The 26,588-nt window shown below is 41.8% G+C and overlaps 1 protein-coding gene across 1 annotated transcript; it reads right to left on the reverse strand.

Moving 5' to 3' along the window:
• Window positions 1-541: 541 nt before the first annotated feature.
• On the reverse strand, window positions 542-19,071 carry LOC139381675 (tripartite motif-containing protein 16-like protein). Its single transcript, XM_071125364.1, has 7 exons — window positions 18,221-19,071; window positions 7,642-7,737; window positions 4,189-4,269; window positions 3,854-4,006; window positions 2,948-3,119; window positions 2,051-2,146; window positions 542-1,859 (listed from the first exon to the last, which is right to left on the reverse strand). Exons 1-7 carry the CDS (start codon window positions 19,052-19,054, stop codon window positions 1,219-1,221), a joined length of 2,073 nt encoding a protein of 690 aa, XP_070981465.1. The 5' UTR covers window positions 19,055-19,071; the 3' UTR covers window positions 542-1,218.
• Between the last annotated feature and the right edge of the window lie 7,517 nt (window positions 19,072-26,588).

Below are 26,588 nucleotides of genomic sequence, written 5' to 3' on the forward strand. Positions count from 1 at the left end.
GTTGAAATTTGTCTGTTACTTTAACTCTGTGAAGCGTTTATTTGAGCTACAATTTCTGAGGCTGGTAACTTTAATGAACTCATCCTCTGCAGCAGAGGTAACTCTGGGTCTTCCTTTCCTGTGGCGTGCCTCATGAGAGCCAGTTTTATCATAGTACTTGATGGTTTTTGCGATTGCACTTGAAGAAACACTCAAAGTTCTTGAAATGTTCTATATTGACTGACCTTCATGTCTTAAAGTATTGATGGACTGTTGTTTCTCTTTGCTTATTTGAGCTGTTCTTGCCATAATATGGACTTGGTCTTTTACCAAATAGGGCTATCTTCTGTATACCACCTCTACCTTGTCACAACACAACTGACTGGCTCAAACGTATTAAGAAGGAAAGCAATTCCACAAATGAATTTATAAAATGGCACACCTATTAATTTAAATGCATTCCAGGTGACTACCTCATGAAGCTGGTTGAGAGAATGCCAAGAGTGTGCAAAGCTGTAATCAAGGCTGTCACGACTTCCGCCGAAGTCGGTTCCTCTCCTTGTTCGGGCGGCGTTCGGCGATCGACATCACCGGCTTTCTAGCCATCACCGCTCCATTTTTCATATATCCATTTGTATTGTCTTGTTTCCATACACACCTGGTTTTCATTTCCCCAATCAATCTACTTGTATTTAACCCTCTGTTTCCCATCATGTTTTGTGTGTAATTGTGTCATGTTATGTGGTGTTAGTTTAAGCGCTTTACTTTTATGTTCCGTTTTTTGAGCGTGTTTGATTTATGTAGTGCTCTCGTTTTTGGAACTTTAATAAAAGTGCGCCTGTTCATTATACTCTGCTCTCCTGCACCTGACTTCGCCTCCAATACACCATTGACAAAGGCAAATGGTATTTAGAAAATAATTTACAAATCTAGTGAGGTTTATTGTCACCTTATTGGGATATACAGTGCATTCGGAAAGTATTCAGACCCCTTTTTCCACATTTTGTAACGTTACAGCCTTATTCTGAAATGGATTAAATAAAAAATTCCCCTCATCAATCTACACACAATACCCCATAATGACAAAGTGGAAAACAGGTTTTGGAAATCTTTGCAAATGTATTAAAAATAAAAACAGAAGTATTTACATAAGTATATGTACAAGTATGGGGCCGGCTGATGCGTTTCCTTTTCCATTTCTTTTTAGGGTTGACGGGAAATTTACCACTGACAAATGAATCATTGATCAACAACAGAAGATACTGTGAAACGGCTGGGGGGTGCAACATCAGTGTTTGGGGGTGAGTTAGGAGGAGAGGGGCTTTTCAGTGTCAGCGACTCCCCAGGTCCAACAAGCTCTATCACGTTCTCCTTCTTCGACAGCCAGAAGGCTGGGTAAAGAGGCTCCAGAAAGTCAGCCTTGTATTTGTGAATGAGGGTCATGCCGACAGCATTATCCACCCCATAGAAGGCCAGTAGGCCACAGCTGAATTCCACATAGACCCCAATACGTGTGAACTTCTCCAATTTCAGAGGCGTCTCCACATCACTGTGCCAGGCAGAGAAGCTGCGGCCGTTCCATTGTAGACACCATGAGAAGTCATTGCCGGTAATGCAGCTGTTGTTCTTTGGGCCCTTGCGATCGATGCTCTTGTAGGTGAGTCCGACGTACGTGCCCTCACCGCTCACGTCCACCTCGAAGTAGTGTCGACCAACATAGAAGCTCTCTGTGGCCAGTACCTGGCGCCAGTTCTCAAAGCGCTCAGGGACATCGGGGTACGGGTGTTGCCAGGGTGTGGTGTTGGTCACCTTCCTGTTTTCCTCAGTCAGACGCAGGAACTTATGGGCCGTGTCTGCGTCAAAAGTCACAGGCGCGGCATCTGCACAGCGTGAGAGAGAATAACAACAACATAACAGTAATGAGAAAGAATAGCAAAACAGAATCAACAACTTAGGCAAGGCTAACTTTACACATCCAAAACAACAATACTGCAATAATACATGAGCGTTCAAGTGATTTGAAGGATTGTTTTGCTTCTTTAAGGACCTGAATGGTATAGAAGAGACTTACATTTTAGGAAGTCATCCCGCGTCTTTGGGTCTGGCAAAGTCATGTTCTGTTTGGCTGCGATTGTTTCATGGACTGTGGTTTTTATCCCCATCTTGTCTTAAGAGTAGAAAGAGAGAAAAATAACATGTTTTAGTGTAAAGAAATCACATGGCCAACTTCACTTTTTAACTCCCAGGCATGAATTTTCCATTTGAATGTAGTTATTTTTTCTGCAAGGACAAATATGACATTGTGCATGAAAGAACACATAGTCACTGTAATACTAATCTCCTTCAGGCAACCTTTGTTGTCCTTGATGTCTCAAATGTGGTGACTCACACAGCTCACAGCTGGGCTTCACTCTAGTGACAGACAGTCCAAGATTAGACGCTCTCAACTGTTTTTATCATTCTGAGACTTCAGTCAACCTGTTGTTACCAGAGCACTACACCTACTGTATGATACACTGTCTGAAGGATTGATCAGGTCTGCAGAGAAGTATGAACACATATGATCTCTCTGGCTATCTGGAGCACAAAGCTGAAGTGTTATTCTTTCGCTTGTAACACTGTCACTTCCTGTTTACTTACTCCTTTCTGTATGACCAGGGTGAGGGATGCTGTGGTGTGTTGACCACAGGAGGTTTGTGGTACCTTAATTGGGGAGAACGTGCTCGTAGTAATGACTGGTGCAGAATCAGTGGAATAGTAGCAAATACATCAAATACATGGTTTCCAGGTGTTTGATGCCATTCCATTCACTCAGTTCTGGACATTATTATGAGCCGTTCTCCCCTCAGCAGCCTCCTGTGGTGCTGACCCTTCCCAGCAAATAAACATAGATCGGGACTTGCTGAGGCTTGCCGCCAGCCACTATTGCAGTTTTTTCCTTTGCTCGCCAAACGGTGACTGCACTCACCATTTTTGCAGGTCTCTTTGAGTGTCTCTATGTAATTGGACAGCAGCTTCTCACACAGCTCCTGTGTGGAGGTAACAATTACTCTGCTGAAGGAGTTGAGCCGGTCTATGAGGCCGATGTAGAACCCAGGTAGGGTAATGTCAGGGCTGTCCTTCTTCCATTTACAGTACTCCTGTAAAACACACAACACAGCTTTGTTCGCTATTTTGGACCTCGTTGGCAATTAATGATGAACTGTCATTAATGTCGCTATGTCCATGGGATGTACTTGTACATCAAGCTGCCTTGCACTACAGAAACAGGAGATAGGTGCCTGCCCCTATGGGCCATTCTGGGCTGTCTAAAGCTTACTTATTTACTTAAAGTTAATGGCAGCCTTGAAAAAAGAATGATGAAGCACGGCTTGGGTACAACTTTAGGTTAGTTCTACCTTAGTCATGCTTGATGATAAAGCTAATACGTAAGATAGCAGCGCTTACGCAGCACATACAGTACGACAGTTCAAGTTTGTGAATGACTACTGAGTCATTTGGCATTGTCAACACAACAATCTCAGAATCCACCAGACCAGAGAAAACCACCTTACCTGTAGGAAGTCCACCTGAGTCATGGTTCATGATTAAAGTGAATACGTATGATAGCAGCGCTGTGGCTTGAGTTAAGGTTAATGAATAACACTGCTGAGTCACAGCACTCCATCACCACAACCTTCTCAGTGTTCATGATTAACCCCCAAAGAGCTCTTGGCCCCAGCAAGTAATTGTATGTGCAGCCACTACTTCAAAGCTAACCACCATGAGAACCACGAATGAGTGAATAACACTACAGACTCCCATGGCACTACCTCCATGTCAGTCTCCACCATAAACCATCATAAATCACCAGGCCATGTGAGAACCACCTTACTTGTAGGAAGTCCACGTCGTTCTTGTTCTTCGAGAGCTTTTTCAACTGCTCTTGTGTCTTCTTCAGCTCAGTGCACTTCTGCTCCAGGTGTACCTTGATCCCCTCGGTCTGTCTGAGAGCCTGCTTGTCCTCTCCCTCCAGGATCTCTGTCACCTTTAAGTTTAGGTTCAGGTTTAGGTTTATTTGAAAATCTTGGTTCATATGAAAAAACATACATAACATATGATGTCATACTATATATTTTTAAAAAGCAGGTAAAAAGAATAGATCAGCCTACATATATGCACATTGCATACAACATATAGACATATCACTTAATCAATATACAGGGTTACCTCTCTCTTGGCCCGCTCCACCGCAGCCTGCAGCTCCATAAACTGGCTGTCAATCACCTCACGGACCTCCATCACTGAATTCTAGATGGGGATATGCCAAAGGTGTTTTCGGGTCAGTTTCACAATTGTGTATTTATTATCAGGTATATGGACATAGGGGATAAGGTGACGGCTGATTAGTGTTAGATAGATAAAGATAATAGATTCAATCATAGCCACAGGAAGTACGGGCACCCCCTGAAAAATCTGAATAATATATATATATATATATAGTACCAATCAAAAGTTTGGACACACCTACTCCTTCAAGGGTTTTTCTTTATTAATTTTCTGTGTTGTAGAATAATAGTGAAGACATCAAAACTATGAAATAACACATATGGAATCAAGTAGTAAGCAAAAAAGTGTTAAACAAATCAAAATATATTTTAGCCTTTAGATTCTTCAAAGTAGCCACCCTTTGCCTTGATGACAGCTTTACACACTCTTCACATTCTCTCAACCAGCTTCACCTGGAATGCTTTCCCAACAGTCTTGAAGGAGTTCCTGCATATGCTGAGCACTTGTTGGCTGGTTTTCCTTCACTCTGCGGTCCAACTCATCCCAAACCATCTGAGTTGGGTTGAGGTCAGGTGATTGTGGATGCCAGGTCATCTAATGCAGCACTCCATCACTCTCCTTCTTGGTCAAATTGCCCTTACACAGCCTGGAGTTGTTTTTGGTCATTGTCATATTAAAAAATAAAAGATAATCCCACTAAGCGCAAACCAGATGGGATGACGTATCAACAGTGTCACCAGCAAAGCACCCCCACACCATCACACCTCCTCCTTCATGTTTCACGGTCGGAACCTGTCTAATGTCCATTGCTCGTGTTTCTTGGTCAAAGCAAGTCTATTCTTATTATTGCTGTCCTTTAGAAGTGGTTTCTTTGCAGCAATTCGACCATGAAGGCCTGATTGACGCAGTCTTCTCTGAACAGATGATGTTGAGATGTGTCTGTTACTTGATCTATGTGAAGCATTTATTTGGGCTGCAATATGAGGTGCAGTTAACTCTAATGAACTTATCCTCTGCAGCAGAGGTCATTCTGGGTCTTCCTTTCCTGTGGCAGTCCTCATGAGAGCCAGATACAGTATTTAAAGAAACTGGAACACATATATCAAGCAAGTATTTCTAGAAACTGGAAAACATATATCGAGCAAGTATTTTTATATTCCACAAGTATATCAGATTAACTGTTTCTTAAAGATAATTATCAGACTCAAGTTGCATTTGCAAAGTATTTCAAGAAACTGGAAACATATATCAAGCAAGTATTTTTATATTCCACAAGTATTATCAGAGTTGTAACTACCCATCCCGGATCCGGGAGAATTGTCATCAACTGACACTAAGTAGCATAACGCAACGGACAAAAAATCTTACTAGAAAATGTTCATATTCATGAAATCACAAGTGAAATATATTCAAACACAGATTTTGAAAATATGCTTTACAGCCAAAGCAAGACAAGCATTTGTGTAAGTTTATCGATAGCCTAGCATAGCATTATACCTAGCTAGCAGCAAGCAATCTGGTCACGAAAATCAGAAAATCAATCAAATTAAATAGTTTACATTTGATGAGCTTCGGATGTTTTCACTCACGAGACTCCCAGTTAGATAGCAAATGTTCCTTTTTTCCAGAAAAATTATTTTTGTAGCCAAAAATAGCTCCGTTAGTTCTTCACGTTTGGCTGAGAAAACGACCGGAAATTGCGGTCACAACAACACCGAATTAGCTCCATAATAGCTCCATAATATATACAGAAACATGGCAAACGTTGTTTATAATCAATCCTCAAGGTGTTTTTCAAATATCTATTTGATAATATCTCAACCGGGACAGAGCTTTTTTCAGCAAGACCGGGTGGAAAAATGGTTACCCCGAGAAATACACAAAGAGCCATCAGGTGGACACTGACGCAATGTTGTCGCTCAGGCTCATTTTTCAAAATAAAAGCCTGAAACTATGTCTTGTGATACTAGACACATTAAGGAAGCCATAGAAAAAGGAATCTCGTTGATATCCCATTCACTGCTCAATAGGGAAGCATAGGAATGGACTCTTATTTAGAAACCGCTGCGTTCCTGATTGGATTTTTATCATTCTTTTGCCCGCAATATCAGTTCTGTTATACTCACAGACAATATCTTTACAGTTTTGGAAACTGTAGAGTGTTTTCTATTCTAAGTTGTCAATTATATGCATATTCTATTTTTCGGTCCTGAAAAATAGCCCGTTTACTTTGGGAACGTTATTTTTCCAAAAATAAAAGAAATGACCCCTAGATTCAACAAGTTATTAACTGGGCAATCTTCACCCCCCACTGGAGGGCCTTGCGGTCATGGACAGAGCAATTCCCGTACCAGGCTGTGATGCAACCGATCAGGATGCTCTCGATGGTGCAGCGGTAGTATTTGCAGAGGACACAGGGCATCCTCAGTCCTCAGTGATGTGGACACAGAGGAACTGTGACTCACTCTACTGCAGTCCCATTGATGTGGATTGGGGCATGTTCCCTCCTCTGCTTCCTGAAGTCAACAATCAACTCCTTTGTTTAGCTGATGTTGAGGTTGATGTCATGACACCACAATGCCAGTTCACTTACCTCCTCCCTATACAGTAGTCTGACTCGTCATTGTTGGTTATCAGGCCTACAACCATGGTGTCATCAGCAAACTTGATGATGGAGTTGGTGTCGTGCAAAGCCATGCAGTCGTGGGTGAACAGAGAGTACAGCAGAGGACTGAGGACACACCCCTGGGGCCCCTGTGTTAAGAGTCAGTGTGGAGGAGGTGTTCTTGCCAATTCTTACAGCCTGTGGTCTTCCCGTCAGGAAGTCCAGGAACCGGTTGCAGAGGGTGGTGTCCAGACTCAGAGCTCTATGCTTGGTGTCGAGGTTGGAGGGCACAGTGTTGAATTCTGAACTGTAGTCAAGGAACAGTATTCTCACATAGGTATTCCTCTTGTCCAGATGTGTTATGGTCGTGTGAATAGCGATGGAATTGGCATCGTCCGTGAATCTGTTGGAGTGGTATGCAAATTGGAGTGGGTCCAGTGTACCTAGCTTGCTGGCCTTGACATGGGCCACACAAACCAGTAGATTCCATTTACTACACATGGGTAAACTTGTTGGGGTGGGTGGATCCTATAACTGGGGACTTATAGATCAGAGGTTCCAATAGTGTTTACTGCCCGTGAAGACAGCCTGTGAGAAATTGTGACATGCCTCTGTTTTTGTGTCACTGACTGTGTGGGTTACCTGGAATCTGCAAACACAATGCTACATAGCACTTTGTTGACAAGACAACAGTCAAATCTATCAGCAGGATTGTCAGGGGTCGTCATAGTCTTAGCCTTTGACATCATCCTTTAAACAGGTAACAAGGACACTGCAGCATACTGTACCTCAAAGGAAACCGTGTTGAGTTGGAGTTGGTTGATGGCATTCTCTGCTGCCGCCACTGTCTTCACCATCTCTGTTTGTTTATCTCGTAATTCCCTCTGGCAGGAAAAGGGAGAGGAAGACAAAGGGAGGAAAATTCAGTGACTGCACACATAGCCACAGCAGTGTTATCACCCTGCAGATATGTCCAATTGTTATGTGACTCTTATCAGCACCTCACAATCCTTTCAAGTTGCACCCACCACTCGCCATTATACGATCTGTTTATCATGTTATGTAAATAAGTGGCAAGAGAAATTATGAAGAACGACAACAGCTTTTAATTTCATCTGTTTTCTTTATTTACTTTCAACATCAGAAAACATTCCAAAATGTGTCATTCAAGAGTCTTTACTCATTAGAATATAAAAAAAAAAAGTAAAACATGGTGAAATATACGCTGTGATGATACTGAAGATTATACCATGGGCCTCAGACTCGGAGGCCTAACACAGCTTAATATTACTTACTGTGTTTGACCTCTGAGACGCAGAGGCCTATAGTCTGCCCTGTAGATAATCTTGGCATTCTGCAATGAATAAACTGCAGACAGGGTCTAGGCTAGGATCATCCAACAAGCAAACAGGCTGTGCTGGTCTTGCATCTTCTGGTGACCTACTGCCTCTTCTAGTGACCTATTGAAAACAGTACAATAATGATATACCAAATTAAGATGTGTGATGTATGCCTTTTGTTTTGATGACAAAACAAAAGTAACCTACACACCTGTGGAAGTTTGTTGCTTTCAGGGTCCAGCCCCAACTGATAGGTTGAATACCATGTGCCTTTGTTGTTGTTTTTTTAAGGGATAAGGGGCTGAGCTCTAGATGATTCTAACAGGCAATCAGGGCTGTATGTAAATATATAAACATTTGTATCTCCACGCCCACAAAGTCGGACTGAGAATTTCAGTGGCTCAAGAGGGCTCAGGGAAATAAATTATTTTTACAAAAATATAGTGATTTATTAGACATAAACTGATGATTTTAAAATGAAATTAAAAAGACTGCATTGGAGGCAGTTAAAAAAAATTATTAAAACGTTTAATGAAAAACGTTTAATAGCTTTGTTGCTCTATTTGTGCTAGTAGTTATTGTACTGTGTACAGTCTATTCATTACCTCTGTTTCTGTCCATTACAGAACCACCACCATTCTACATCCCCATGCATCCTTTCATGTGTGAATAAAGATTCCCTGACCAACAAAACACGTCAAGCCGGGTCTCTCTCTTTCATGGTTGTTTGAGCTGGATTTGTGACTTATCTGACACCACTACACTATGGCGGCCCACAGAGACCACACAAGATACTTGCCACACAGCCCATCTGCGGTCCAATGGAGTAAGGCTCTGGGGTATGCAGTGGACTACCACCATTTGGATTATGCCCCCAACCTGGGACCTGTGGGAGCCCCACACCTGACGACAGGACTTATATGGCCCCTCTCCTTTATATGGCCCCTCTCCAGATTGCAGGACTCAGACGTCAATCGGCTGTTGCAGGAGTTGGGGGCATAGGGTGCTTCTTCTCCAAACCGTGGAGGCAGGAAGCCATGATGCATTTTCCACCTGCCGTACTCTTGCAGGAGTTCCTGCTACACTACCACCCTGAATTGTTGGACTTGTCCCCGTCCCTGAGACACAAATGGACGGCCTCAATTTTGGCGGAACTGGTGACAGCACGCAGAGAGACTTGCAGCCACCCAGGTTCTGCATTGCAGAGCAGTATGCTCTGCCACCCCTCCCAGCTCTAGAGGTGACCCTGCAGCTCTCCTGCCAGCTTGTAGTCCAGTGGTCACCTGTGCAGGAGCAAGCTCAGCCAGCACCAGTACCAGCTCCTCTACCATGGCCGCTGTTGGCAGCACCAAGGCCAGTCCAGCGACCCCCAGGACTACAGACAGTCCAGACGCCTGGGCTGGATCATCGGCCCCCGGGACTACAGCAAGTCCTTTCGTTCTTGGTGCTCCAGCCAATACTGCAGCCGACGAGAGATATTGCACTCCAACCGCTGCCACAACCAGAAACCCAGCCTGTCCCTGATCTAGGGGCCATCCAGCAACACCTGACTTGCCTGCTGCAACCTACGATGACCGGCCACACCACTGTTACCAGCTACTGACAGCAAAGCCCCACCAGACCCAGCCACAGCTCTGGGTCCCATTGGGATGTCCAGGATACCCCTGCCCAGCATGCACCACCTGACCCAGCTCCAGTCCTGGTCAGACCGCCGCTTGTCTTTCTGGACGTACCACCACTGAGTCCTCACCCAGCCTTAATCTTGGGTCTACCACCAGGGCCTGCTCCAGACCATCCTTCAGTTCCTGCACCTCCACCGTGCCTGGGTGTGTAACTTCTGTGAGTCTTATAACCGGGGTGGTGTCAGTGGGTCACTGATCAGGAAAACATGTAGAACAGGTCGCTCTCTTTCACCAATCTTAATAATTCAGTTCAATTGATTTATTTGACCAATTTATTGAAACATTTACTATGCTGCTGCGTCACATAAAGAATGTGTTTTCCTCTCTGTTTCTCTACTATCAGATAATGTTATTTTTGAAATGAAGCTTCCAGACATTTACAAACATGTACCTACAATTGCTTACAGCCATGAGAAGTATTGTGAGAATTCTAGACAACTTACAGAGGCAATTATTAGGCCATTATGTCACGCCCTGACCTTAGAGAGCCATTTTATTTCTCTATTTGGTTAGGTCAGGGTGTGATGTGGGGTGGGCATTCTATGTTTTGTTTTCTATGTTTTGGCCGGGTATGGTTCTCAATCAGGGACAGCTGTCTATCGTTGTCTCTGATTGGGAATCATACTTAGGTAGCTCTTTTTCACTCCTTTCAGCGTGGGTAGTTAGCCCTGATAAGCTTCACGGTTGTTTTGTTATTTCTTGTTTTGTTGGCGACATTTTATATAAATAAAATAAAATGCACGCTCACCACTCTGCACCTTGGTCTCCTTCCAACAATGCCCATGACAGAACTACCCACCACCAAGGGACCAAGCAGCGTGGCCAGGAGGAGCAGGGATCCTGGGCCCGGGAGAAGAGAGAATGGAGGATACCTTGGACATGGGAGGAGGTTATGGCAGGGGACAAGACCCTGCCATGGAAACAGGCTGAAGTAGCGAGGGAGGAACGACTTCGCTACCAGGACTCACGGCAATGGAGCAGGCATGAGAGGCAGCCCCCCCAAAAGCTGTTGCGCACCAACTCCCTGTCTTCCTGAAGACAAATAATGTATACAAAATGCTTCTGTCTGGTTTTAGACCACATCATAGCACTGAGACTGCACTCGTGAAGGTGGTAAATTACATTGTAATGGCATCAGACCAAGGCTCTGCATCTGTCCTCGTGCTCTTGGACCTTAGTGCTGCTTTGACACCCTCGATCATCATATTCTTTTGGAGAGATTAGAAACCCTAATTGGTCTACACCATGGGTTCTTAAACTTGTTCAGCCTGTGACCCAAATTAGAAATTCTGTGCTTTCCTGGGACCCAAGTTTAGGAAAATATGCAACTATATGTGAATATCAGTACATTTCATTGCCCTTATGCCTAAACAAATGCAATTTAGACAAAAACAAATAACAATGAAATGCCCATAAATATTTGTTTTATTAAAAACACTCTTACATACCTGTCTAGGTTGGTACTGTTGCTGTTAAAATACAATACATTATTTAATTCTAAACTGGAATAAACAGATTGATCACATCACACAGATGTATAACAGAACACACACACAGGCCTTTTGATCCTACAATCCTAAGTAACAGTACATATCAATTATCAGGCCTACTGTACATATTACTGTAGACATTATTGTTGATAGAAAGTCTAGGTTGGAACTGTTGCTGTTAAAATACAACACATATATTTTATTCTGAACTTGAATAAACTGGTTGATCACATCACACAGATGTAGACCAGAAAACACACACATACACACAGTCCTAAAAAGAGGTTTTTGACAATGCAATTGTCACGCCCTGACCATAGTAAGCTGTTTATTCTCTATGTTGGTTGGGGTGTGATAGTGACTAGGGTGGGTCATCTAGGTTTTTTGTATGTCTATGTTGGCCTGATATGGTTCCCAATCAGAGACAGCTGTTTATCGTTGTCTCTGATTGGGGATCATATTTAGGTAGCCATTTCCTCATTTGTGTTTGTGGGATCTTGTCTTAGGATAGTTGCCTGTGTGCACAAGTAGCTTCACGTTTCATTTGTGCTTTGTTTTGTTTTGCTTTGCTGAGTTTCGGTATATTAAAAATATGTGGAACTCTACTCACGCTGCGCCTTGATCTACTCATTATGATGAGAAGATCCCATCAAAAATGGACCAAGCAGCGTGTACAAGAGGAGTGGACTTGGTAGGAGATCCTGGATGGTAAAGGACCCTGGACGCAGGCTGGGGAGTATCGCCGTCTGAAGGAGGAGATAGAGGCAGCGAAAGCGGAACGGCGACGATACGAGGAGATAGCTCAACGAAGCAAGCACGAAAGGCAGCCCCCACCAAAACATTTGGAGGGAGGCACACGGGGAAAATGGCGGAGTCAGGGTTTAGACCTGAGCCAACTCCCCGTGCTTACCGTGGGGAGCCTGTGACTGGTCAGGCACCGTGTTATGCGGTGATGCGCACTGTGTCTCCAGTGGGCATTCATAGCCCGGCGCGTTCTGTGCCAGCTCCTCGCACTTGCGGTGCGAAAGGGAGCATCCAGCCAGGACGGGTTGTGCCGGCTCAGCGCTCCTGGTCTCCAGTACATCTCCTTGGTCCAGGATATCCTGCGCCGGCTCTACGCACTGTATCGCCAGTACGGCTTCACAGCCCAGTGCGTCCTGTGCCAGCGCCCCTCACTTGTCGGGCTAAAGTGAGCATCCAGCCAGGACGCATTGTGCCAGCTCTACGCTCCAGACCTCCAGTCCTGACCTCCAGGACCAGACGTCCAGACCTCCAGTCCAGTACATCCTGTGCCTGCTCTCCACACTCGCCCTGAAGTGCGTGTCACCAGCCCGTTACCACCAGTGCCGGCACCACGCATCAGACCTCCAGTGCGCCTCCACATTCCAGTACGTCCTGTGCTTCTTCCCCGCACTCGCCCTGAGGTGCGTGTCAACAGCCCGATACCACCATTGCTGGCACTACGCATCAGGCCTCCAGTGTGCCTCCACAGTCCAGTACATCCTGTGCCTCCTCCCCGCACTCTCCCTGAGGTGCATGTCATCAGCCCGGTACCACCAATGCCGGCACCACGCATCAGGCCTCCAGTGCGCCTCCACAGTCCAGAGCTTCCGGCGATTGTTCCCGGTCCGGACCTTCCCGTGACGGTTCCCGGTCCGGAGCTTCCAGCGACGGTTCCCGGTCCGGAGCTTCCAGCGACGGTTCCCGGTCCGGAACCTCCTGAGACGGTTTGCGGTCCGGAACCTCCTGAGCCGGTTTGCGGACCGGAACCTCCTGAGCCGGTCTGCGGTCCGGAACCACCAGCGACGGTCGTTGTCTCTGATTGGGGATCATATTTAGGTAGCCATTTCCTCATTTGTGTTTGTTGGATCTTGTCTACGGATAGTTGCCTGTGTGCACCAGTAACTTTTAACTTTTAACACGGTTTGTTTGTGCTTGTTTGTTTTGTTTTGCTGAGTTTCGGTATATTAAAAATATGTGGAACTCTACTCACGCTGCGCCTTGGTCTACTCATTACGATGAGCGTGACAGCAATAATAAGGTCATGTTCAGCATTGACACTGTTTCTGTACTTGAGAACCCTGACTGGATCAGAACATTTACTGCTTTCTCAGTCAGGCAGGAGACCACGCCCTGCTGTAGATGAGCAATCCAGAACTGTGAGTGTTTGCCTCAAAAAGCATCTTGCTTCAATCAGTTTATTCCAGTTCAGAATAAGAATTATTACTTGTATTTTAACATCAACACTTCCAACCTAGACTTGTTTTTAACAATAATTTATACAGTAAAATGTACAGTAAGCCTGAATTTTTCACCTTCATCTGTACTGTTTCCTAGGGTTGCATCAGTAGCTAGCTAGCTTGCTTTGGCTAATGTTAGCTATTAGCTGTGTAACTTTACAAGGTCAGGGGATTGTTTGAAAGAGAATCTCACATCTACTACGAGAGATAGTACTCCCTTATTTCTGCTCATCATCGCCTGTTATAAAGTGACAACAATGCTTTGCTAGTTCACTTTTCCACTTTCGAAGCACTGTTTCCTGAAGCATTCTGCCCTGTTCTGAAAGAACTTTGTGACATCTGCTAATGTAAATAGGGCTTTATAAATACATTTAATTCAGAAAACAATGAAAGTAATCCTAGAAGTAAACGTCTATTTTTCAAAAGTATCTCATCTGAGTGAAATATTTTTGCTGGTAAAAGTATGTCTATTGGTATGTTATCCTCCTCACTTACCCAATATTTTAGTTCTCAATGTTTATTATGATTTTATTGGCAAAGCAGAATAAAAAAATCTAAATATGAGGTAAACTCCCAGCAGAGCCCCAAGTCCAATGGGTATATCCTCTGGCGTGTTGATGTTCTCAGAATCCATAGCCAGAATGATTTTGCAGTGCATGGTGATGAAACAGGTTTCCTGTTATATTCATCAGAGGTGTAGGGAGGGTGAAGACTGTGAATCCCAAAAATAGTAATAATACAGACGATTAACAAAACTTGCACGTGGTGAATGTGAATGAAAAAAACTATTTTGATAATGGTTTTCATACACATACCATGTCCATAATGTAGATGCCTATGGGATATTAATTGAAGAGGTAAGGGAGGAGGATGGTAAATGTGATCTGCATGACATACCAATACCAATTGACATACCTTTGCATGCCTCCTCATAAGTATACCTGCAGACACAGGCACAAAAGTGTGCAGTTCATCTGCACGCAATACAGCTAGCCTCCAACATATTCTTATAACCTATTATATTCTGACCTCTTTGTTGATTGATATCCATTGAATTGTGTCCATTTTCTGTTTTTAGAAAGATTGGCACAAATATGAAAATATAAATGGTATCATCATAAACATGATCAATTTAGATCATACAAGGGACAAACCTTACCTTAAATTGAGAAGATTTAAAGTGGCTGAGTTAACTTAAGTGCCTCAGTTAAATGCCTGCATCTGCTGTCCTTTCAAATCGAAATGTTTCAGTTGGGCAGTTACATTCCTGCAAGAACCCCCACCAACTAAGGAGGTTCCTCGATGAACGCCCACCTCCTACGTGGTTTTTGGAAGAACCTTTTGTGGGCCATTTACAGTGTCAAGAACCCTAAGGTTCTTCAAAGAACTTTGAGGATCTTAGTTGAACCCTTGTCGAAACCTACATTTTTACAGCTAGTTCTTTTTGTAATCCGTTAATCCTTTACTCCCCAACCTTGGCTGTGGATGAGATGTGTGATCATTATGAGCACCCTATTGAAAGGCAACACTTTGAAAACCTCCCAGTCAGCCCAGTGTGTGACTTTCAATGTTGCATTTCCAAATTCTAGCATGGTGCCAGATCTGATTGTGCTGTCTTGCCAATTACCTATGGTCCTTGTCAAGGATGGAGTTAGTAAAACAGCACAAACAGATCTGGGACCAGGTTACTCAACATCTGCACTTGTGTCTTTCCCTCTCCCTTCCCCTCAGTAGATTCCTGTTCAGGTCTAAACATGCTCTCATTGCTCTGAAAAGACCCATACCTTGTTCTAAAGACAGGAACAGAAAAGCCACTCGACCTCTTTGGGTTTAAACCATTTGTAGACGGGGCCATCGTTCAGTCCAGAATGTCGACACCTTCTCCTGAAGGGAATTCTATTGTCCTATATTGTCTCATAATTTGGCACAGAGACGCATATCTCACGTCACAAAACATTACTTACAGCTATTCATCTGTTGTGTCTTGTTATGTTGCGAGACAACAGTTAGAACCCTTGAAGTGACACTGAGTCCAAAATCATGTGTCTCAAATGTTACCGAAATATCTTGTTTTGATGTTCCCTGAGCCAGCATTAAACAGTAACTCAACAAAGATAATTAGATACATCTAGATAAATGGCACAAACTGTTGTATAATGTTATGGGTCAGCACAGACAGAAGACTCTGCCTCCTGTTCAATCCCACCCTTATTCCATTGAGTTATGTAATTCCTCAAAAGAGATATTTGCTCAGGATGATACAAGAAGAACATGAGGAATGAGCTGTTGACGAAGAGGAGCTTTCTCTCCTCAGTCATACTTTGAGTTTAGTTCAGAATATGAGCTTATTGCAGCTACATTGCATGTAAATTATCAAGGATTCAGCTAGTAATTGAGTTGTTGCATGACTATTGTCAAATATTGACTTCTTGGATTGTCATACATTCCTATGTTTACTTAAGGAATGGCATTATTCCAAGTTTTGCAACAACTCACTGTGCAAATAACAGGTGTGAGCTACACTGTAAAGCCCAACGTGCTGTCATTACTCAGAACTTTTGAGGAAATCCATTGCACATACTATGCATTATCTCCGTACAGTTAATTAAAGTGATTTTGTATTTTTACTCAAACAGATAGAGTTATTGTTTTGAGTTGAATTTTTGAGTAACGCACCCACTTGCAGGTAGGGTTGCAAAATTCCCAGGTTTTCCAGAAATCCTGGTTGGAAGTTTGCTGGAAAGTCACAGGAATTTTGCAACCCTACTTCCATGCCTGATGTGGCCTGAGGTATGAACTGGGGTACAATTATGCACTTATAACTAAAGGGTACCACTACAGTGACGACCAACCAGTGCTCCCTCACATTGGCTAACCGGACTATCTGCATTGTGTCCCGCCACCCACCACCCGCTGTTCATCATATATGCATAGTCACTTTAACCATATCTACATGTACATACTACCTCAATCAGCCTGACTAACCGGTATCTGTATGTAGCCTCGCTACATTTATAGCCTCGCTACTGTATATATCCTGTCTTTTTACTGTTGTTAAATTTCTTTACCTACCTATTGTTCACCTAATACTTTTTTTGCACTATTGGTTAGAGCCTGTAAGTAAGCATTTCACTGTAAGGTCTACACCTGTTGTATTCGGCGCAAGTGACAAATAAACTTTGATTTGAAGTGGTTGTACCGCTTTAGGAACAAATCTAAACCTTTTTGCCTGAGAGTGTAATATAATGCCCTGAAACACATGGTTTACAGGGCACATCAGGCCTGCAAGTCACATTATGCTAGCTTGCAAGGTGATGTGTAATTCCTATTTGAATCCAGCTTTTGTGGTGAAATTGTCCATGTGGCATGTAAACCAGGAGATTCAGGCTGCAGTATTAGGGAAAAACTAGGCCCTCAAAATAAGGCAATATGAAATATGTATCCTATTGACTTAAATATATACATTTTAATGATAATATATATTTGCTTTGGATCTCACTTGGTGAAGGCTATAGGACAAAACATGTATGACTGCAACAACCATGTCTCTGTCATTAATCAATACAGCCATGGGTAGTAACTCTACAATCCACTCAAAAGGCAAGACCTGGGAAATATACAATGAAGGTTTTACACTAAGCAATGTGTTAATTTAACACTGAAAAGTATAGACCGTATAGACATTGGAACAGTGTTACATTTAACACTCTCAGTGTTGATTTAACACGGGATAATTTGCTGTGTTGTACCAGCAGGGGTTGAAGCTCTCTCTGTGACAGAATGCACTAAGAATGTCAGTCAATATATTATTTTGGTCAGATTTTCTATTCTGTTTTCTTGATTTGCTGTCTCCTTGTGGTGTTTTTGTTTGAGTGCTAAACTGTATATGTTAGTCCAGAGTTTCCAGAATGTACTACTGTACTGTGAAACTTGGACAATAATCACACAGTGATATAAGACAACCTTTTATATGGGAATATCCCTGTAATTGAATTAAAAGTAATCCTGTCGTCTTTGCAGTCGATATGAAAAGTCAACTTTATTAAAAAGGCAGTGTGTCCTTACAGTGACTATAGACTGAGACCAAAACGACATAGTGGGACTCCATCCTTCTCCATGTCCTGGCTGACAGAAGTGCTAACATAACCCCCACTGTTAAGACCTACAACCAGTCAGACACTACTATATATAGCCTAGCTGTTGTCAAATGTGTGAAGGCTCTAGTTAAAACAAGTTCATTATTACTTTAAATAAGAGCAGCTGCCTTTGATGCAAGCCAAATTCATTATGGCATAAGACTTGGGTAAGAACATGTGGACTGATGAAGGACATCTTCTTTATATACCATGGACAAATTATGAAGTTTGCCATATTATCATTAAGGATACTAATACAAGCTCAGTGCAGGCTACCATGACAATAGCCAATGTATTACTACACGTGCTCATGCTGGTGAAATGTTCCTGGATGTTTTAGACTTCCACACCTGTTATAAGGCTTTGGATGAGTTTGTGAACAAAACATCCTGTTTAGAGAGAAGTGAGTTTTTATTCCACTCTAAACTGAGAATAAGAGAGAGGGTGAAAGATTGCATGCAGAAGAGAAAGTGCAATACCTCTATGGTTCTGCGCGCCTCTAACACAGGAACAGTGTTATGTCCCCTATGGTCTTCTGTCACACAGTCCTGACAGACACACACAGCATCAGAACAGCAGAACAGCTCCAAGGACCATTTGTGAATCTCACAGGTCCGTCTCTCGATGTCCCTCAGCGGCTCCACCAGACGGTGGTTCTGGAACTTGGGGTTCTCCAAGTGGGGCCTGAGGTGGGCCTCGCAGTAGGACACAAGGCAGGTGTGGCACGACTTTAGGGCCATGCACGGGCTCGTCTCCATACATGAGTCACACACAACATCATCGAGTCCCAATGACTCTACTTTCACCTCTTCCTTGACCTCTTCTTCGTTTGCCTTGTCTTCTTCCTTTGCGTTCTCTTCTTTTGCTTTCTCTTCCTTTGATTTCTTGTTCACACCATCCTCATTCACTTCATCTGTAGGCTGTGGAGGGTCACTCTCTTTCTCTTTCCTTTTCTCTTCCTCTGTTTTTTTAGGGTCCTCTGCTTCCTTCAGGTCTTCCTTTATCATTGTTTCCTCTGCGGTCTTTGAATCCTGGGCTTCTATGTCCTTTTCATATTTTTCTTTGGGTTTGATCACCGGTGGAGACTCAGCCACCATTCCATTCAACGTTCCATTCTGTTCCACAGGTGCAGTTTCAGGCTTGCCAGAGATCTGTAGACACTCAGGACAGCCTTTACCTTTCTTCCCCAAGCAGGAGGCACAGACTGAGTGGCCACAGGTAGCGAGCTTATCCTCATTGAGAGCACCGGAACACACAGTGCAGCAGAGTTTCTGGTCTGGTTTGGATTTTGACTCGTTTTCTGTGTCTGCCATGTCTCTCTCTACAGTAGTTTCCTCTGCTCTCTTACTCTCTCTGAGACAAACTTCCTCAGCCGCTCCTGTTCCGTTCTGCATCTGCCTTTGGCTAACCCGAGTCAGTTTCTTCCTGGATCCCTCTGGAGTCTCCCAAGCCACACCTCAACTATGTGAATTCTTTAGTAAGTAGGGTAGTATTCTATAGTAAACTGATGTATTTTTTTCATGTGGGAGCCCTCCCCTTTTACTTCCTTGTGTGTCAGATCACAGAGAAAAAGAAGCAACATGGGTGGAACTCATGTTACAGATTGTACACAGAGGTGTAGTACTGCTCTCGTCTGTGTGTAATGGTTTTAATGCTGGAGTTGATCACGACTTGATAATTGACAATAACAATATCAGATGATTATACAAAGGTGTCTATCAAGCCTTTAATTATTAATTGATTCCCCATATTTTCTGCTAAGAAAAACTAGGGTATCCTAAAGAGGAATAGGCTTGTCCTTCATATTTCCAAGCGGTTAGTCAATTTCAAAATTCTGAAATGCAGGGAAGTTCAATTCAAAGGCAAGTATTGATTGAATCTTTGAGATTCAGAGTAGAAAAATTGGTCGTAAGTGCTGAGAATAGAGACAATTTACTCCTACTCTTATGTGCAAAAAATAAAAGCTATGCACAAAGCCTCTTTAGTCATAAGCGTCACACCTAGTCGGCAGATATTATGGAGACCTCAAGGCCTGTCCTAAGCAGTTACCACCAGGTGTCTTGACAATAGAAAAAGGCAGTGAGTCAGTGGTTCCTGCACCATAGACAGGCAATTGGTTTGGAGTTGTTGAAAGAATGTTTTGATATTTCTACATTATCAACCCATAAATTATAGACCTATATGCGACAAAATATTTTGTGCGTTTGACAATGATTTCACATCAGGCCAAATGCACATGATACTTATAACAACTAGGCTAATAATTAATTTATTTTGATTATTTAATTAACCTACATCATGTTATTTCAAGTTATCCCTTCTGAGCGCAAAATCATGTTGTTCAAAAATATGCTAATATATGCTAATATGCTAATATGCTATAAGTTAGGCAATTGAAAGCGTCTACGGCCTATGATAACTTGGATCGTGTTCAGTAAAAATGATAGACCTTTCAAACGTTTATGCAACATTACCGGCAAGTAACTTGATGCCTACTGTGCCACATTTTTAAAGTTGTTGAACGGGAGTGACGAGCGTGTTGATACAATGGTAATATTATCAAAATTCAGCTTTTAACCACCATCATTGAGTGGTGAGTGGTGTAAGTTGAGCCATTCAGCATCACTCCGTCAAGGGACATATAGTGTTCTTTCTAACAAAGATATCTACATATATTTACAGATGTTGTGTATCCCTGGAAATGTATCAGCACTCATGTAAACATTACAGTTTTTAAAATATAGCTTGTCCAAAAATAGTGGTCTCTTGGCACAACTTAACCCATGTATGGGGTAAGTTGAGCAGCGGGACAGGCTAAGTTAACCCGGCTACCAATTTCTGTACTGAATTAAATATTATACTACCTTTTTTAAAACCATGTCTATCTTTATTTCCATAACACAATCACAATCACTTTTTTGTGTTTTAATCATTTAAACATATTTTAACACAGACTTACAGTAACACCAAACAAACACGTTGTACTTTTTTAAACACTTTAAACATAGGCCAGGCCCTGTTGTTACCTCATATCCCAGCGATAATGCCTTGCATTGCACCTGGGAAGAAAACAATTTGTTCAACTTGCCATTGGCTCAACCATTGACCCAACTTACCTCATGGCCATTGACTCAACTTACCCCAAGGCAAACTATTTTTCTGCAACAAGGATGTACTTTCATGCTAGGTCTAGGACCTCATATTGCAGCCAACTGATGTATAGAGAAATCTTTAAAATAATTTACTTTGGATTTGATAAAAGCATCATAAAACAATCAATTATTTTGACCTTGTCAAAATCATTTTTTTCTGAGAACAGAAGTGAACATTTCAACCTGTTCTTGGAATAGTAATTTTTTGTTTTTACTGTGTTTCCCTGAAAGTTTTCCTGGGAGATGTTATTAACGCTCTGAGAATGGAAATTATAGATTATTTGAAGGTAATTAAATAACATTCTAAGAAATTATCTAAATGTGAATGTTTGATGGTTGAATGTTTTCTTAACACTCTAAGAACAAAATGTAAAGGTTATTTAGAGGTTTTTGAATAACTTCTTGAAAAAGTTTCAATAAGAATGTTGAAAACACTGCTAGCTTATTTTGGGTTAACTTTTCGAACGACAAGCACGGATTTAAATAATATATATATATTTCACCAGATACAGTGCCTTGCGAAAGTATTCGGCACCCTTGAACTTTGCGACCTTTTGCCACATTTCAGGCTTCAAACATAAAGATATAAAACTGTATTTTTTTGTGAAGAATCAACAACAAGTGGGACACAATCATGAAGTGGAACGACATTTATTGGATATTTCAAACTTTTTTAACAAATCAAAAACTGAAAAATTGGGCGTGCAAAATTATTCAGCCCCTTTACTTTCAGTGCAGCAAACTCTCTCCAGAAGTTCAGTGAGGATCTCTGAATGATCCAATGTTGACCTAAATGACTAATGATGATAAATACAATCCACCTGTGTGTAATCAAGTCTCCGTATAAATGCACCTGCACTGTGATAGTCTCAGAGGTCCGTTAAAAGCGCAGAGAGCATCATGAAGAACAAGGAACACACCAGGCAGGTCCGAGATACTGTTGTGAAGAAGTTTAAAGCCGGATTTGGATACAAAAAAAAATCCCAAGCTTTAAACATCCCAAGGAGCACTGTGCAAGCGATAATATTGAAATGGAAGGAGTATCAGACCACTGCAAATCTACCAAGACCTGGCCGTCCCTCTAAACTTTCAGCTCATACAAGGAGAAGACTGATCAGAGATGCAGCCAAGAGGCCCATGATCACTCTGGATGAACTGCAGAGATCTACAGCTGAGGTGGGAGACTCTGTCCATAGGACAACAATCAGTCGTATATTGCACAAATCTGGCCTTTATGGAAGAGTGGCAAGAAGAAAGCCATTTCTTAAAGATATTGTTTAAAGTTTGCCACAAGCCACCTGGGAGACACACCAAACATGTGGAAGAAGGTGCTCTGGTCAGATGAAACCAAAATTGAACATTTTGGCAACCATGCAAAACATTATGTTTGGCGTAAAAGCAACACAGCTGAACACACCATCCCCACTGTCAAACATGGTGGTGGCAGCATCATGGTTTGGGCCTGCTTTTCTTCAGCAGGGACAGGGAAGATGGTTAAAATTGATGGGAAGATGGATGGAGCCAAATACAGGACCATTCTGGAAGAAAACCTGATGGAGTCTGCAAAAGACCTGAGACTGGGACGGAGATTTGTCTTCCAACAAGACAATGATCCAAAACATAAAGCAAAATCTACAATGGAATGGTTCAAAAATAAACATATCCAGGTGTTAGAATGGCCAAGTCAAAGTCCAGACCTGAATCCAATCGAGAATCTGTGGAAAGAACTGAAAACTGCTGTTCACAAATGCCCTCCATCCAACCTCACTGAGCTCGAGCTGTTTTGCAAGGAGGAATGGGAAAAAATGTCAGTCTCTCGATGTGCAAAACTGATAGAGACATACCCCAAGCGACTTACAGCTGTAATCGCAGCAAAAGGTGGCGCTACAAAGTATTAACTTAAGGGGGCTGAATAATTTTGCACGCCCAATTTTTCAGTTTTTGATTTGTTAAAAAAGTTTGAAATATCCAATAAATGTCGTTCCACTTCATGATTGTGTCCCACTTGTTGTTGATTCTTCACAAAAAAATACAGTTTTATATCTTTATGTTTGAAGCCTGAAATGTGGCAAAAGGTCGCAAAGTTCAAGGGGGGCGAATACTTTCGCAAGGCACTGTATATTGACAAAAAAGAAAACAAACCTCTTCAGTGTCATTCAGTCATTATTTTTTATCCCTTACTACTTCTCGAATGTACTTCTACGTTTATATACACGCTGCATGATGATATCTGCTCTGTAAGAAGAAAATGCATTATTTTTAGTACACATTGCAAAAATACTATGCATATTATGCATTAAACTGACAAAATAACATAATTTGTATGGTGGCCATTGGCTAAACTTAACCCATGGCCATTGGCTCAACTTACTTCAACTCGAACATCTTTACAATATTAGCCCACACTGCTACAAGGATGCACTTTCATGCTAGGTTTAGGACCTCATATTGTAGCTTATAGAGACCCCAACGGATATATAAAACAATCTACTTTGGTTTAGATACACGCATAATAAAACCTGTAACACAATACATTAATCTGACTTTGTGAAAATCCATTTTTTGGACTTAACTTGCATACCAGACTGACTCCATGAAATTATGATCTCTTCCTAAATATTTGGTCACATGATTCATTTTGTGTTTCCTAGAAACAACTAACCATTGGGTCAATATACCCCACTATTCCCTACCGGTATTTAGCATTTCTAATCTAAACCCCATGTAGTATTTACTTGCAATAAAAACTGGTATTTTATGTAACTACAATGTCTCAGCTGGTAGGCTAGAACTTGTTTTGCCTTGCAATTTCTTTAAAAGTAAACATGGCACACTTGAATGGACATTATTACATGATTTATTTCATATAGAATGTAATTAGTGCAAACAAGGATGTGCTTTTGAATTAAAGACACTGCAATATAATCGGCACTCACATAACTCAACAACATCTGTCTATGGTAAAAAGAGGTCAATTCAGAGGTCTTGACTAATCTCCTTATAGTCAGTTAAAGCAGCATTTAGGTTACATCCTAAATGGCAACCTATTCCCTATATCGTGCACTACTTTTGACCAGAGCCTTATTGGCTATAGAGTGGTGAATAGGGTGCCATTTGTGACGCAATCTCAGTCATTTCGTTTATTCAAGTCACAGCTCTTGGCAGAGTAATCATCAAACACAAACTGTCTATAATTCCATGAAGTTCGAAAGAAATCTGTGTACAATTAATTCCATTCCCCACCCCCAAGAACCCCCCCCCCCCCCTCCAAAGCACCAACAACCAAGAGAATGAACTAAAGAGAAAAAAGAAAAAGACAGAAAACTGCAAACAACAATGCAAAAAAAAGAATTCAACAAATTAATTAATTTAAAACAAAGGATATCAAGGACAACTAAAATCATAACAGCAATGCCAACTGTATATGTTTGTGTGCATGTCTGGCACTATTACATGTATGTGTGTGTTCTTGTATGTGTTTATTTGAATGAGAGTGTGTGTGTATATGCATGTGTACAAACACCTGCAAGACATCAGTCTCAGACAAACCGGCATTAGTTGTAAAAACACTGCCCCTCAGTGTCATTCAACATTTTTCATGCAGAAGAATTACCTGACACATAAAAAGGTCATGACAGGGTTTATAGAAACAGGAAATGTCCATACAATTTCATAAATGTCAACAGACAGTTTCGTTCGACATGGTGGGATCTTTTAGTGTCTGTAAAATGAATTATGTTAGAAATGGCCATGGAAACGCCTTTATGCTGAAAATATTGATTTAATAACCATCATATCGAAGTAAACTTGGAGTCACGCGATATGGGCCTACCACCACATAGTGGAAAAGCATTAAAAGTTTATAGGCAGATAAAATAAGTTATGATGAACTTCACATGGTGGTTAAGTGCACAGTGATCATGCAAATGTCCAATTGGCTAAATATCGAGGGAAGGCTATTATTTGAATGCTCATGACATGATGATCGGTTCTTGGCTGCCAATTATTAAATTAAATTACATTCTATCCATATCTCATCACAGAACCCCCTATCCAGTTTATCAGTGAAGTCTTGTCTAGAGAGTATGCACCAAAATCATATTGTGCAAGAGTTTTTGTAACAAAACCATCGGTAGAGTTGAAATTGCGATGGAAACTCATTTGACTTGTGTTTGTTATTTGGTACATGGGAACTTAACCACAAAAGTCATTTTTTATGTGCACTATGTAATCACGCACAGCCTTTTTTATCCGCAACTAGTCTGTTTGATGGAAACACACCTCTGGTGGTAAACCTAGTTTATGTTATGTTTTATTGCTATGTTAGATCATAAACTGGCCAGTTGGTAGAGTATGGCGCTTGCAACGGGTTCGATTCCCACGGGGCACCAGTATGAAAATGTATGCACTCACACGCGCGGTGTTTTGCGGGTAATATTTAATGAAGCTGCCAGTTGAGGACTTGTGAGGCTTCTGTTTCTCAAACTAGACACTCTAATGTACTTGTCCTCTTGCTTAGTTGTGCACCAGGGCCCCCCACACCTCTTTTTATTCTGGTTAGAGACACTTTGCGCTGTTCTGTGAAGGGAGTAGTACACAGCGTTGTACGAGATCTTCAGTTTCTTGGCAGTTTCTCGCATGGAATAGCCTTTATTTCTTAGAACAAGAATAGACTGACGAGTTTCAGAAGGAAGGTCTTTGTTTCTGGCCATTTTGAGCCTGTAATAAAACCCACAAATGCTGATGCTCCAGATACTCAACTAGTCTAAAGAAGGCCAGTTTTATTGCTTCTTTAATCAGGCCAACAGATTTAAGCGGTGATAACATAATTGCAAAAGGGTTTTCTAATGATCCTTTTAAAATTATCAAATTGGAATAGCTAACTGTTAAAAGATTTTATGAAGGTTTAAGATACATGATTAAATAATTCTGCCCGGAAACTTAACCATTAGGGATCAGAGGTTATGTAGCATGAACAAGGAGTAATTAAAAATAATAAACACAGCTCCATCTAGGTTGGAGGGGGGAAGAGAGGAATGTATGTGTGTGCCTAACGAAAACAAAGAGGATCCTTAACCTATGTTTGAACCGACCCAGCTATAACTCTGGCGAGATAAGATAGGACAGGGAGAGCCCCTCCAAGTTTCTCGTATCTGAGGGGGACTGGAACTGTCAGCTGAGTGGTAATAAACTGTGGTGAGACTTCAGGAGAAAAGGAGAGAATCCAAATGTTAGTGTGTATGTATGTGCGTAGGTTAGAATGTCATAAAAGGAAAGTCTTTGTGTATGCATGAGAGAGCTCTCGCAAATAAACTTGGATTTGATTAATTGTGAACTGGGAATTCTGTCTGTTTCATTTCAACCAGAACTTTACAAACTCTGGGTTTCAGACCAATTAAGATGATTGAAATTAATGAACATTGATTACAAAATTACATATCACTAACACAATGTGTCATTGGAACACAGGAGTTATGGTTGCTGATAATGGACCTCTGTACACCTATGTAGATATTCCATGAAAAAATCTGCCATTTCCAGCTACAATAGTCATTTACAACATTAACAATGTCTACACTGTATTTCTGAACAATTTGATGTAATTTTAATGGACACTTTTTTTTTTCAAAAACAAGGACATTTCTAAGTGACCCCAAACTTTTGAATGGTAGTGTATGTATCCCAGAAAGTGCCT

This window comes from Oncorhynchus clarkii, chromosome 23 (assembly GCF_045791955.1).
Source record: "Oncorhynchus clarkii lewisi isolate Uvic-CL-2024 chromosome 23, UVic_Ocla_1.0, whole genome shotgun sequence".
NCBI classification, from domain to species: Eukaryota; Metazoa; Chordata; class Actinopteri; order Salmoniformes; family Salmonidae; genus Oncorhynchus; species Oncorhynchus clarkii.

What these genes read in the sequence shown, in the direction of transcription:
- LOC139381675 (XM_071125364.1), bottom strand. Translation starts at nt 19,054, where the DNA reads ATGGCAGACACAGAAAACGAGTCAAAATCCAAACCAGACCAGAAACTC. An exon ending in ACGACGTGGACTTCCTACAA is followed by an intron (nt 3,120 to 3,853) that starts GTAAGGTGGTTC and finishes TGTGTTTTACAG; the next exon opens with GAGTACTGTAAATGGAAGAA. An exon ending in CAAAGAGACCTGCAAAAATG is followed by an intron (nt 2,147 to 2,947) that starts GTGAGTGCAGTC and finishes TCTACTCTTAAG; the next exon opens with ACAAGATGGGGATAAAAACC.